This window comes from Anser brachyrhynchus (genome assembly GCF_964034855.1).
Source record: "Anser brachyrhynchus genome assembly, chromosome: 2".
In the NCBI taxonomy this organism is placed as follows: Eukaryota; Metazoa; Chordata; class Aves; order Anseriformes; family Anatidae; genus Anser; species Anser brachyrhynchus.
In genome coordinates this window covers 117,400,212-117,412,897 of record NC_137695.1, presented here as the reverse complement: position 1 = coordinate 117,412,897, position 12,686 = coordinate 117,400,212, and the positions used below count along the sequence as shown (strand labels likewise).

Here is a 12,686-nt window from a genome sequence, read left to right as displayed (position 1 = left end):
AAATTTAAAGAAAAGGTTTGCTTTGCCTGTCAGTAGTGATGCTCAAATATTTTAACAGGCTTAGAAATTTAAAAAAAAAAAAAAAAAAAAAAAAAAAGGTAAGGCTTATTTGTTGTTAGTCTTACATTTGCTAGTAACAGTTGAAGAATAAATTTGGTATCAAATGACAAAGAAGAGTCAGTCACTTACAAAAAGTTTCACTGTGACAAACTTTAAAGGTGCTGAAGTTAAAAGGGCTGATGGATTTCCTGTTCTACTTGAGGATGGGTTCCTCCAGAAAATGAGGGAGAGAACTTGAGATGTGTTGCATTTTCTAATGTTGAGTGATGCAAGCAACCTGAGTTGTGAAAAGATGACTTTTGACTTCACGTGCACTCACTCAGTCCTGCAATGGTTGTGTTCTTCTGTTAGGTACCCTGTTTCTTCGTTTCCTTCTTTTGTTCTTCAAAGATACTTAACCAAGCTGGCCAGTTCAAATGCATACTATAAATGATCAAGCACAATATTATTTTTGTATCTGTGTTGGGGTACCTTGTCTCTAACTGTTGCTCCTGGAAGATACTAATTGCTGCTCTTCCAAGTCTTGAAGTTGTGTTCGTTCTGCAGTCAAGAAGTGTCTCATCAGAAGTAATACAGATAGGTTAAAACTTGCAATAAAACAGAAAGGAAGCTTGTAACAGTATGATAGATACTGAAGATGAAATCTGGTAAAATAACTGTTAACATTGGAAAACTGTTTCCATGTTTTGGAGCAATGAGGTGTTTTAGCTGCAGTGACATTAACCAGAAATGCACTTTGCTTTGTGTAATAATGTCGTTTCTCACTGTAACGTTTTCTTCTGTGGTTCTCTCTGTGCATTAAAAGAGCTGCTGTGGTTTCTAGTCAGTGTGAAACAACACATCCATAAAGATAAGACTTTCCACTTGCGGAAGGCATTAACACATTTTTTCAGCTATGAAACAATCATTTCCATGAGCTTCAGCTAGTTGTCTCCTTCCAGCAGTTGCTACACCTGTACTAGCAGGTAGGAAAGTCAGAAGAACATGAAGCTGCATTCTGTTGGCACAGAAAGTGAGTGCTGTGCACAACTGGTGGGGTGGCTGTTTGAACAACACATCTGATTTATTCTCTACTGCGGATTCTGAGCGTATAGTCAAATCTGTAAACACAGATAAAACCAGAATGACTCATGGCTTTATCATAATTTAAAAGAAAATACGGTCTTGTTATTAATCATAGTAACTTTTTTTTTTCAGGATACCTCAGAATACATGGTTTTAAAGGATGAGATGGAACTGGAAATGGATGAACTCAACCAACACGAATGTATGGCATCTATGACCACCCTGATAAAACATATGCAGAGGAACCAGATCACACCTAAAGTGGAGGAGGCCAGTATTAGCCAAAAAGATGACGTTGTTTCACTAACTGTAACACACACACACAAGAGGGAGTCACGATTGAATCACTTCATTTTGTAATTTTCATGGCTACATTACCTGTGTGGCTCGGGCTGATTTTTTTCCTCTTTTTTTGTTGTTGTTGGCTCAGTAAATCAGTTTAATTCCAGAATTGTATTGATTTTTGCTCCTCCCCTTTAAATTTCAGGGGACAGTTCCAGTAGACCTTCCTCTCTGGATGAAATTTCTGCATGGTAAATTAGGAAACCCATCAGTGCCACTAAATATTCGCCTCTTCATAGCAAAACTTATTGTTAATACTGAGGATGTGAGTAATTTTTTTGTCATTTTTTTTTTCTTTTACTATTATAGGTTTTATTAGAACAACTGTGTAGCTCTTGTGTGGCAAAATATTTCGTCAACTGAGACTTTTGGGAAGTTCGAATATAGTAGTTTGTCATGATAAAAGGGAACGCATTCATTGCCTCAGTTCCAGATAGTGACAGTATTTTGAGTGTAATAGAATTACTTTTTCTTCCAAAGTCCATTCTAGAAGTAGAACGTGTCCACAATATGTCTCTTCTGTAAGTACAAGTAATTGATTTGATGCTGGGCAAGAGGTATGGCTGATCATTTGCCATCTTTGCAAGAACAAAAAAAAAAATGTTTTTTTAATGGCCACAGATGAGTCTTCTGGAAACCCTTAGATCTAAATGATGATCTTGTTGCAGACAGATGTAAGATAGCATAATGTGTCTTTTTCACAGACAAACTGTTTTCTAACTCCTTTTTCAGACAGTGATTTTAAAGTATAATTTTTGTTTGAAATATTCCAAGTCCCAAATACAAAAAGGCTAAGTTTCTTAATTAGTTCAGGAAGCTTTAACACCCACTTAATGCTGATTTCTTAGTAAAGCTGTCTGAATTGGAGATTTGGAAGGTTAGATGAATAACATATTCTTTCAAATTCTGTAGGGGCAGATTTTTGCATGAAAAGTTCTCATAGAGATGTATTATGGGGGCCCTACAGAAATACTTATAAGTTGATGTAAAGATTTGTATGAAGGATCCTAAGCAGAAGTGAGGAATATGGTTATGGATACCTTAAATTTTGAAGTTATTTTAATTTTTTTTGTGGTTAGTGCTTCAGACGAGGTTAAACAAAGAGCTAAGAAGATCACATCAGTCTCACTCATAAGAATTATTGAATTGTTGAACAATATATAATTTATTGAATTCAGGATTTTGAATAGTTGGATAATCTGTGTTTGATCCCTTATTCTCCCATTTTCCATAGGTTTTCCGACCTTATGCAAAGCAGTGGCTTGGTCCATTACTGCAGCTTGTTGTTTCTGGGAATAATGGAGGTGAAGGGATCCATTACATGGTAGTGGAAATAGCAGTTACTGTTCTTTCCTGGACAAGTGTAACCACTCCCAAAGTAAGAAAATGTGAAATAAATTTTTATTATTCCAATAACTATTTGGTAAGGAACAAGTGGGACTAGTTCTTATGCACTTGTAATCATTTTCTACATCAGTCCACTGTTTCTTTCGGATATCAACTTCAAAAAGAGCTTATTTACTTACTTACTCTCCAAAAGCAAAATGTTTATCTTTATGATGGAGTCACTATGTTTATTTTTGTTCCCATTCATTATAGGGAAATATTAAGGATGAGATTTTAGCTAACAGATTGCTTGAATTCTTGATGAAGAATGCTTTTCACCCAAAAAGAGCTGTGTTCAGACACAATCTGGAAATCATAAAGACAGTTATAGAGTGCTGGAAAAACTGTCTCTCCATACCATACAAGTAAGTAATTCAGAACTTTCTTTTGTCAATATTTCAAGACCCTAAATGAATATTATCAAAGTGGATGACAAGGTAAATTCAGCTGCTATAGTAAACTTTTTGTCCCTGGAATTGACAGCAAAACTTCAGAACTGAACTCTCCAAAGGCTGAAACTTAACTTGTAAAACAGAGACAGAGAAAGACAAGGAACATGTAGAGAATTACAACACCAACAACAGAAGCAAGAGTAGTCTTTGCAGAGGGTTACTTTTTTGTTTGAAATATTATGTATTATCATGGAATATCAGTGCATTCTTAGCAAGAGTTTTGTGATCTGCTGTGCTTCTGAACAATCTCTTTTTAGAATTTTGATTTGTAAATACTCCTTCATTGAAGCGAATTTTTTCTTAATATGTTTTCGACTTTTGGTGGAATGTTCATGCATATATATGTCCACATGCTTTCTACTGGTTTTGATGGGGTTGTGTGTGTCTACATATACATGCAGAAAGTGAACGATTTATGGTGTGTATATTTTGGGTTTATCATGTATATCATTACTTATATGTCTTTATCCAACAGTTTAATATTTGAAAAGTTTTCTAGTGGAGATCCTGATACAAAGGACAACTCAGTGGGAATTCAGTTGCTGGGAATTGTTCTTGCCAACAACTTAGCTCCCTTTGACCCGAAGTGTGAAATAGATCGTGTCAGGTGAGAAATCCAACTTTCTGGAGAATAAATTTCAATGAAACCTAAAGACAAAGAGAGCAACTCTTATCTCGTCAGCAAAAAGTACCAGAGCTGTATTGTTCATTCGTTGGAAAGTTTTGTCCTATCATCTCTCTGCTACAGTCTGTCACCATGTAATGCTTTTTGCAAACTGCAGAGCTAATTTAATTTGGAAAATATTGAGGAGGATGTAGGCTTTCTTACAGTGGGCCCCTGGATTGCAGTTTCATGGGAGTTAACAAAGTTAGAAACTCCCAAAGCAGGGATTTGAGACACTGTAGGTGGGAATCTGTATTTTGCTGTACTGAGCTCTTCTAAAAGCAATCACTGTGCCCCTAGGCAGCTCAGGTGAGTTCTTGTTTCAGTGTAAAAATGAATGCTGGAGTGGTGGCTTACAGCAGATCTACCTTTTGTGTTAGGTATTTTCAGGCTTTGACCAGTAACATGGGCTTATTAAGGTATAAAGAAGTTTATGCAGCTGCAGCAGAAGTGTTGGGACTTGCTCTTCAATACATTGCTGAGAGAGAAAATGTAAGTAACTGTTTTTAGATGTGTGACCATTCCTGTCTTAATTCTGGGTATATCATTTATGTGACTACTCAGTTCAGCTCAAGAAATGTTTTTAAAACTCAACAGCCTTTGTCCAACAGATTAAGTTAAGGGTTTAAACTACTAAGAAAGATTTAGAACAGACTTAAGTGCAGAGTTTCCGCCCCACTCCTTTGAAGCTAGCAGTAAATGGGCTTTGTTCAGCTTCTGCCAACCAGCAACGCTGGCAAGGTACACTTTAAAGTTTTGTGGAGTTTTATGGTGGTTGTTTTTTGGTTGTTGTTTGTTTTTATAAAAACAAAAAAGGGGAGAAATTCAAAGTTGGGAGGCTTGGGGCTACCTTTTGAATATCTGTATCTGAGGATGTTTAATAACTTGCTCGTACTGATGTAAAATTCAAAGATAATTGTCTTCAATTTTTTTAGCACTTGTGGCAGATGTGGATAATGAATCTACTTATTTTCTAAGCAGTGGATGTAGCGAATGCAAAACTGTTATTCACCAAATCTTACAGTGCTAGAACCAAGAGATAGTGTTTGTTCACAGAAATCAGTTTAAGGCAGATAGTAGAAGTATCTCTTTACAATTAGTTACCCCAGCAGGTTCTGGAGGTAAGTAGCGTCAATAGGTTTGAAGAGAAATTAGGTAAGTCTATGCACAAAAAAATTCCATGAGCAGGTTCTGAAAACAATAGACAACAATGTACAGTCTAAGTTCCCTAATCTGATGATGGATGCATGTTTGGGTGTATAAGATAAAAAGGACAGAATGCAGCCAGGCTTCTGTGCTACCCTTAAATATAATTCCGTATCTGCTACTACAAAAATACCAAGATATTGGCTAGGTCTACTATTAGTCTGATGTTGGGGGATATTCTTACATCTCTCCCCACTTAATGCACTTAATTGCATTCTGTTTTTTTAATTTTGTTTTTACAGTTTTTAGAACATATTTTTGTATATGGAATCCCTGCAGCCTTCTCCTCCTTAGTTTTCCAATTTCCATTAAAAGCAATATTTTGAATAAATTAGTAAAGAAATATTTTATCCTACACAAACCTTATTCTTTGATGTTTAGTGAAGATTGCTGATTCATTCACTAAATGTCTTCACTAAAAATGTCTTTTTTACATTCACTAGCTGGAAATCTGCCATGCAGAATAGTTACTATTTATGTAAGCATACTAAGCAACTTGTATTTCAAAATTAAGGTGTTGGTTCCAAACCAATCAAAGGAAACTCAGAAACATATTGTTAAACCAGGCAATCATGTTCAGCAGCCATGAAGCACGATAAATGTCAAGATGAGGCAGGCAAATTTTACCTATCAAAATGCATTACAAACAAACAGTACAGTAGCAATACTCTCTGTCATTAAGGCGATTATGAGTTTCGTGGCTATGCTTGTCTTACTGTCTTTCTAATTCTCAGATACTTGAAGATCAAGTTTATGATTGTGTCATAAAACAATTAAAACATCATCAGAACACCCAACAGGACAAGTTTATAATATGCTTGAATAAAGTAGTCAAGAATTTTCCTCCTCTTGCTGACAGGTATGTCATGACATATGTGGTACATTCATTGTAGATCTAGAGGAATAATAGAAAATAACATGTTTTTCTTCATGGGCTTCTGGTCACATTAAGGTTTATGAATGCAGTGTTCTTTCTGATACCGAAACTCCATGGTGTGATGAAAACCTACTGCCTGGAAGTAATAATGTGCCGGGCGGAGGAAATACCTGATCTCTACTTGGAATTGAAGAGTAAAGACTTCATGCAGATCATGAATCACAGGTAAGTGGCCACGTGGTTATAAACATGGAGACATAGACTAAGCTTCTTGATGATGTGTTCTGTGGTGGCCACAAAAATTTTATGCTCCACTGCATGTTCCTTTTTTGGCCATTGCTCTCCTAATTTGAGCAAATGGAATCTAGGTGTTAGCTCACTATGAAAAAACAAACAAAAACCCCTGCAGTGTTAAGGTGAAATACCAGCTCCTATTCACTAGGATGTGGATTTCATCTTTAATATGTATTGATTTAGTTGTATTCTTACTTGTAGGTTGTACTGAAAAATATTTGCCTAAAGACTTTTATGTGAAAGCAAATACTGTTGTTAAAAAGTAAGCTGGTATTCTGGTTCTATGTGTAACAATGAAGAGGGAAAACAATGCAACTATTATTTCGTGGGTTTTTTTGTTGTTTTTTTTTTCTTCTTTAGGGATGATGAGAGGCAAAAGGTTTGTTTGGATATAGTATACAAGATGCTGTCAAAGCTAAAACCACCAGAACTTAAAGAATTTCTTCCTGGAGTGACAGGGTTCATTTCTCACCCTTCTGTAATATGTCGACGGTCCATGTATGATATTCTGATGTGGATTTATGATAACTACAGGTGCGTATTCACTACAGATGTCTTTCAGCGAACAACCAGAGCGAAAGTTCTCCTAACGTTATTTTCTAACTTATGTCCCTTGGTGTGGGATTTTCCCATTCTTGAACAGATAGGTCCTGTGGGTTGCCCTGGTAGCCTCAGGCCTTTGGTGACAATTTTATCGTTTAAACTAAGGGACAAAGACTTGGACCTAACTTCAGCCCAGAACTAGGACACTGCATCACCACAGCATGATGCCATAAGAGGTCTTAGCTCTGATGCTTTCACTCTTTTTCCTGTTGCCAGAGTTTATAACTGTAGTAAGAGTTGTACACAATAGGATGAACGTCTTTATACCATAAGATAGAACAGATCCAGATCATGCCAAAGTGCCTTAATTTCTGTTTGACTTAGAGAACAGTCATATACTTTTGAAAGTAGTTTGCTGTTTTATTACCTAATGTAGCGGGGTCCTCTTTTATGTTTTTGCCCAAGATAACTATTTACCGTTTAATTTACCATTTAAATGGATAATTATGGTGAAGAAAAAGTACAGGTGATTTCTAGTTCAGTGTCAGTTGGGAAAAGGCGTCACTGCCTTTTTGTCAGTATTAACCTTGCAAACTCAGCGTTATTTCTGCCAGGCCTTTATAGTAAAAACCTAGCAACTTATTTAACTTTCTGATTTTTATTTTGAGTAGTGAGGAGGTGAGCCACTTTGGAGAATAAAGACCCCATGTTATGAAAAATGCTTGTTGTCATGCCAAGTTGATATTTATTTTCTTTTGAGAAGGGTGGGTTCTTTCTTCTCTCCCACCATCCTTATCCTCTTATTTTTTTAATAAGAGAAGTCATTAAGAGACATTTTTCTCCTATCACCAGTGATCCAGAAAGCCAAGCAGATGGTGATTCTCAGGAAGTACTTGAACTGGCAAAAGAAATCCTGCTTCAAGGACTGATTGATGAGAATGCTGAACTGCAGTGAGTAAACAGTTTTGTGATTTGCTGTCTGAAGTAATAAATCCTTAAATTGCTGTTTCTTTGTTTATAATATAAGCTTTGATCCATAGAGGTTTTAAAACTATTTTTAATATAAAAGAGTATAACAGTTAGATAACATTATTTCCTTTTCTTTCAGTAAGTTAATTTATAAAATTTTGTCCCGTACTGTCACACCAAATCCAAGTGTAACTGAGAGCTTTAAGCCATGGAGAAGTTGTTTCAGTATGTTAGACCTAATTTTGTGTTGATGTTCTGAAGTTTTTGAATAAGGCCCTCACTATACACAGACACAAAAAATAGCTTAACGTGAATATCTTTTTCAGTGTAAACCTTTATAAGAACAGTTAAATGCTGTAGAGTGTGGTAGATGAATGTGGAAATCTATGTAAAAGGTGCATCTATGCGAAAGTTTCAACTAAAGACATTGTTATATTATTTATTCTAAATTGACCTTTTTTAATAGTGTTGCATTTTGTTTGCTGATAGCAAAGAATAACTTCATTCCTTATCGTTACAGATTAATTGTTAGGAATTTTTGGAGCGATGAGACAAGGCTACCTGCAAATATTCTTGATCGCATGCTGGCACTGTTAAGCTCTTTATATTCTACCAAGATTGAAACACAGTACTTGAGTCTAATCACAAATTTTCTGCTTGAAATGACCAGCAAGAGCCCAGATTATTCCAGAAAAATGTTTGAGCATCCACTATCTGAATGCAAGTTTCAGGTGAATAATAATGTGTTATCCTGAGCGTAACCATGTGACAAATTCCAATCCTGATGGTAGTTACCACTTTGACAAGAAAGGTGTAGTGAAGGAGGTGATTGAAAATGTGTTTTGAAATCCGTAGCTAACATCTGCAACAGAGCTGGGGTACGCATGGTATCAGTGTTATTTTGTGGGGGGAATGATTTTGCTTTCTTCTCAAAAAAAGAACGATTTAATTATATATACAGGTATAGCTGATGTGTAGAGTGCTGAAATACTTTTAAAAAGAATAGTTGTGGTGGAGGTGGTGGGGAGGATAGTAGAGAAAAGCAACTTAAGCTGGAGAAAAATTGTGAAGAAACAAGAATACGGGTATAAGAGCTATAAATCAGTCCTCAGCTGACCAGTCCAAATTAGTGAGCTTTTTTGCTGAGCTATGGGAAGGTTTTACTTGGCTTTACTTGTTTGGTTTTTGTTGTGTTGTTTGTTTTTTTTAATGTCCCACCCCTGTATGTAGGATGATGTGTTTTAAATGCTATACTTTCATTTCTGTTATCCTGTTACAAGGAAGGAAAGAAAAAAGCCTCCACTCTTATTATTCTTATTAAAATGTTTTTGTGTTTATAGGACTTTGTAATTGATTCCAGTTGGCGTTATCGAAGTACTATGCTCACACCTATGTTTTTGGAGACTCAAGTTTCACAGAGTACTAACAAGAATTTCTCACAAGAAAGATCCCCGTCCATTTCTGGCTCAGTAGGTGGTCAAGTGAGGGCTACCCAAAGACAATACGAATTTACACCTACACAGAATGTCAGTAAGTCCAGACTGATATCTTCTGAAATCTTGTTGCTTGCTATAAGAAGGATTCCATTCTCTCCATTCCTGCTGCATGTGAATTTTTAATGTAAAAGTAAATGCACTTAATACTCTGTTTTCATGAGGGTTTTTTTGTTGTTATGAGAGAAAACATAGCATACTTTTATTGGTCTGATACACTTTTTATATTTTGCTTAATTTAAGTGTTTCTTACATAACAGCTTGAAATCTGTTCTGATTATAAACACTGGGAATTACATTTTGGGGGAAGGAAAATTGTGCCTCACAGATGTTTTCATCTGCATTATTACTGTTTTACAATTATTTTTTTTACAGGTGGTAGAAGTTCTTTTAATTGGCTAACTGGAAACAGCATTGACACATTGGCAGAGTATACGGTTCCTTCATCCTTGGAATCCTTGTCTTCATCCATGCTCTTAGTTAACAAACGGAGTGAAAAATTTAAACAAGCAGCCTTTAAACCAGTGGGGCCAGATTTTGGGAAAAAAAGGTTGGGTTTACCTGAAGATGAGGTGGACAGCAAAACTAAAGGTCTGTAGGCCTTATAGTGCAATTTCTATACTTTCTATTATTCCATTTTGTTAGGCCATCTTTGTCAGTTATTTGGCTGGCAGTCTGTTATCTTTGTGGCATTCTAATTGAAGCTCAATTTGTGAGATCTTGTTTCCAGGAATGTGTGTTGATACTTGCATAACTATGGCAAAAAATTAGGATTGTGCGAAGAATTGCAAAAACTGTACATTGCCAGACGAAAGAATTAACTGGATAAGAAGCCAGCTGGTGTGGTCTGTCCTTCTGCCATGTCATATGATGCAGTGTGAATGTCACTTCAGTCCCTTATGTTTTAAATTTAACTGCATAGCTCTTTAAAGAAACTGAACAACTTGGAAATATTTTTTCCTCACCACTTCAGCTGTGTAGACATGTTCTGCAACAGGGTGCAATCCAGCAGTGGAATTACCTGCTTTTATCTGAAAGTGCTCTTTTATCCATCCAGTCGACAACCAAAAACAGAAATAAGTTATTATCACCCAATCTTTCAAGATATTTAGCACTTGCTTTTTTTGTAGAGAGCTATATACTTTATGGAACATGGTGCAAATACCATATTTGCCTTGGGGAGTTAAAAATAAATCTGTTACAAGAATCAAATTTGTTTATAAATTTCGCAGTACAATAGTTGCCCCTTATACCTCATCTGTGTGCCTAAAGTTTTGATACAACTGCTTACCGCTTCTCCTAAAAATGACTTACTTTGTTTTAATTTGATATCTTGCTGGGAGGTCTTGCTTTGAGTTATTGAATATGAAACTTAGGAGACTAGTTGGTAAGCTAATAAAGGCAAAGATGGTGTTTGTTATTATATGATGCTGTTGCATTAAATCTGAAGTTTGAGAAAAGAAAAACTGTGGACATGAATGTATGTTATGTTCTCCAGAACTAAAACTGTAAGATGATGTTCCGCTTTATACCTAGGTATAGATGAACGAGCAGAAATTCTAAGACTGCGGAGACGTTTCTTGAAGGACCGAGAGAAAGTCAGTCTGATTTATGCTAGAAAAGGTGTGGCTGAACAGAAAAGAGAACAGGTTTGTCAATCCAAATAAGTTTAAAACCTTAAGTCCCAGTGTCATCTGCAGCCTTGTACTTCATCTCCAGAAGTAGTTGTGTGAAGAAGGGGTAGGTGTAAGATGCCGGTTGCTACTTTAAAAGCTTTAAAAGGTTTTATTTGGAAATCATGCTATTTTTGTGCTTCAATTTAAATGATGTTACTTGGCGTGCGCAAGAAAAGAGCTGGGTAACATTTCCATTCTTCTGCTTTGTATACAAAGTGATTTTATATGATAGAATCCCTAGCAGTGAAGGGAAATGTTCACACCAGAAGCTCTTTATAGTTGTCATCCTGGAAACTAGAAATCTTGAAGAAAGAATGCTCTGCGGAAGTAGTTGGTAAACATTATCCATTGCCTGAAAGTGAACTCAAAAATGTGATACAGCTGATAGGCTAACCTGAACTGCTGAGGTCTTTTAACCTGAAGGAAAGTCAGTAGTAAGCAAAGCATTTGCTGAGTGTTTATCAGAGCCAGGAACCTGATACTGTATGGGTTACTTAGTACTATATGGCTGTGTTTCATACTCGTGATTAGCTTAAAAACCCTTGAAGCTCTGTAGAAGTTTTTCAAAGGTTTGTGTGAATAAAATAATATATTGTCATCCAAAAGTGATAGCAGTTAAACAAGAACAAAGGAACACAGGATTGAGTTAAGTCTGAGACACACTTGCAATTCTGTGCAGCTGCAGATATCTATGTAAATTGAACTTATGTCTGGAAGAGCCACACAAACACCTATTTTTGCCACCTTGTTCACTGTTAGGCCAAAGCTCCCATTTCTTCCTACCCTGCAAGAGAAAGAAGCTGTAACAAATGTGTTCTGTATGGCAGTTCAAGAGCAAACAAACAAAAAAAATGTGTTCCACAACAAAAGACCAGAGGAGACCATAAATGCTGCCAGGATTCCTTAAGCTTTTCAAGAGATTTGTTGCACATAAACACACATGGAACTCAGTGCCTTATGCTAATACCATACCTGATGGGGCAACAGGAAAAAGTAGATCCTGAGCAAGAAAGTATTTGGAAATACCTTTAACGAAGCCCTAACTTCTCCCAGGATATTTCTCTTGGATGTTTTTTGTAAATAATTCCTTTGAAGTTGTGTAGAAGAAAAATGGGCTCAAATGACAAGATGAGAAGTGTTTAAAGTTGAGAAAAAATCTTCAAGCTTTCCTCTGTTTCTCTCTTCCACTATGCTAATGTATACGTTCACTCCTTTGTGTAGCTCTCTGTTAAGATCATTTTGGGTTTAACCATATTACAGCTTTAGAGAAAATGTATTTGCTGTAATCGCAGCAAAAATTTTTAAAGGACTTCAAAAATACTCTTGCTTATTATGTCTTATCTAGATACATCTCTTTCTATTTAATGTGACTCTTTTTTAACATTGAGCAATGCATTTCAGGAGATGAAATCTGAGCTGAAGTTGAAGTATGATGCCCAGGTTACTTTGTACAGAAGTTACCGTGTAGGAGACCTTCCTGACATCCAGATTGAATACCGCAGCCTCATTGCCCCTCTACAGGGCCTTGCTCAGGTTTGTATTCTTTTCAAATGGCATTTTTGAAGTTTTCTGTTTTTGTAGGAAAAGTGATGTGCAGTTGGACAACTGCTTTCAAAATTGATTTGTTTTGTAATCAGCCACCATGATATGCTTTCAAAG

General features: G+C 36.2%; 1 protein-coding gene across 3 annotated transcripts in view; it reads left to right on the top strand.

The window, feature by feature from the left end:
• PRKDC (protein kinase, DNA-activated, catalytic subunit) overlaps positions 1-12,686 on the top strand; it is a 78,431-nt gene that overhangs the window by 36,642 nt on the left and 29,103 nt on the right. For all 3 annotated transcript variants that reach the window (XM_080583608.1, XM_080583609.1, XM_080583610.1), the window contains 15 exons: positions 1,258-1,395; positions 1,613-1,732; positions 2,702-2,845; positions 3,067-3,218; positions 3,781-3,912; positions 4,350-4,461; positions 5,910-6,034; positions 6,128-6,277; positions 6,707-6,880; positions 7,742-7,840; positions 8,379-8,589; positions 9,199-9,388; positions 9,727-9,942; positions 10,888-11,000; positions 12,429-12,560. In XM_080583608.1, coding sequence (XP_080439734.1) covers positions 1,258-1,395; positions 1,613-1,732; positions 2,702-2,845; positions 3,067-3,218; positions 3,781-3,912; positions 4,350-4,461; positions 5,910-6,034; positions 6,128-6,277; positions 6,707-6,880; positions 7,742-7,840; positions 8,379-8,589; positions 9,199-9,388; positions 9,727-9,942; positions 10,888-11,000; positions 12,429-12,560 — 2,208 coding nt within the window. The remainder of the gene's footprint in view (positions 1-1,257; positions 1,396-1,612; positions 1,733-2,701; positions 2,846-3,066; positions 3,219-3,780; positions 3,913-4,349; positions 4,462-5,909; positions 6,035-6,127; positions 6,278-6,706; positions 6,881-7,741; positions 7,841-8,378; positions 8,590-9,198; positions 9,389-9,726; positions 9,943-10,887; positions 11,001-12,428; positions 12,561-12,686) is intronic.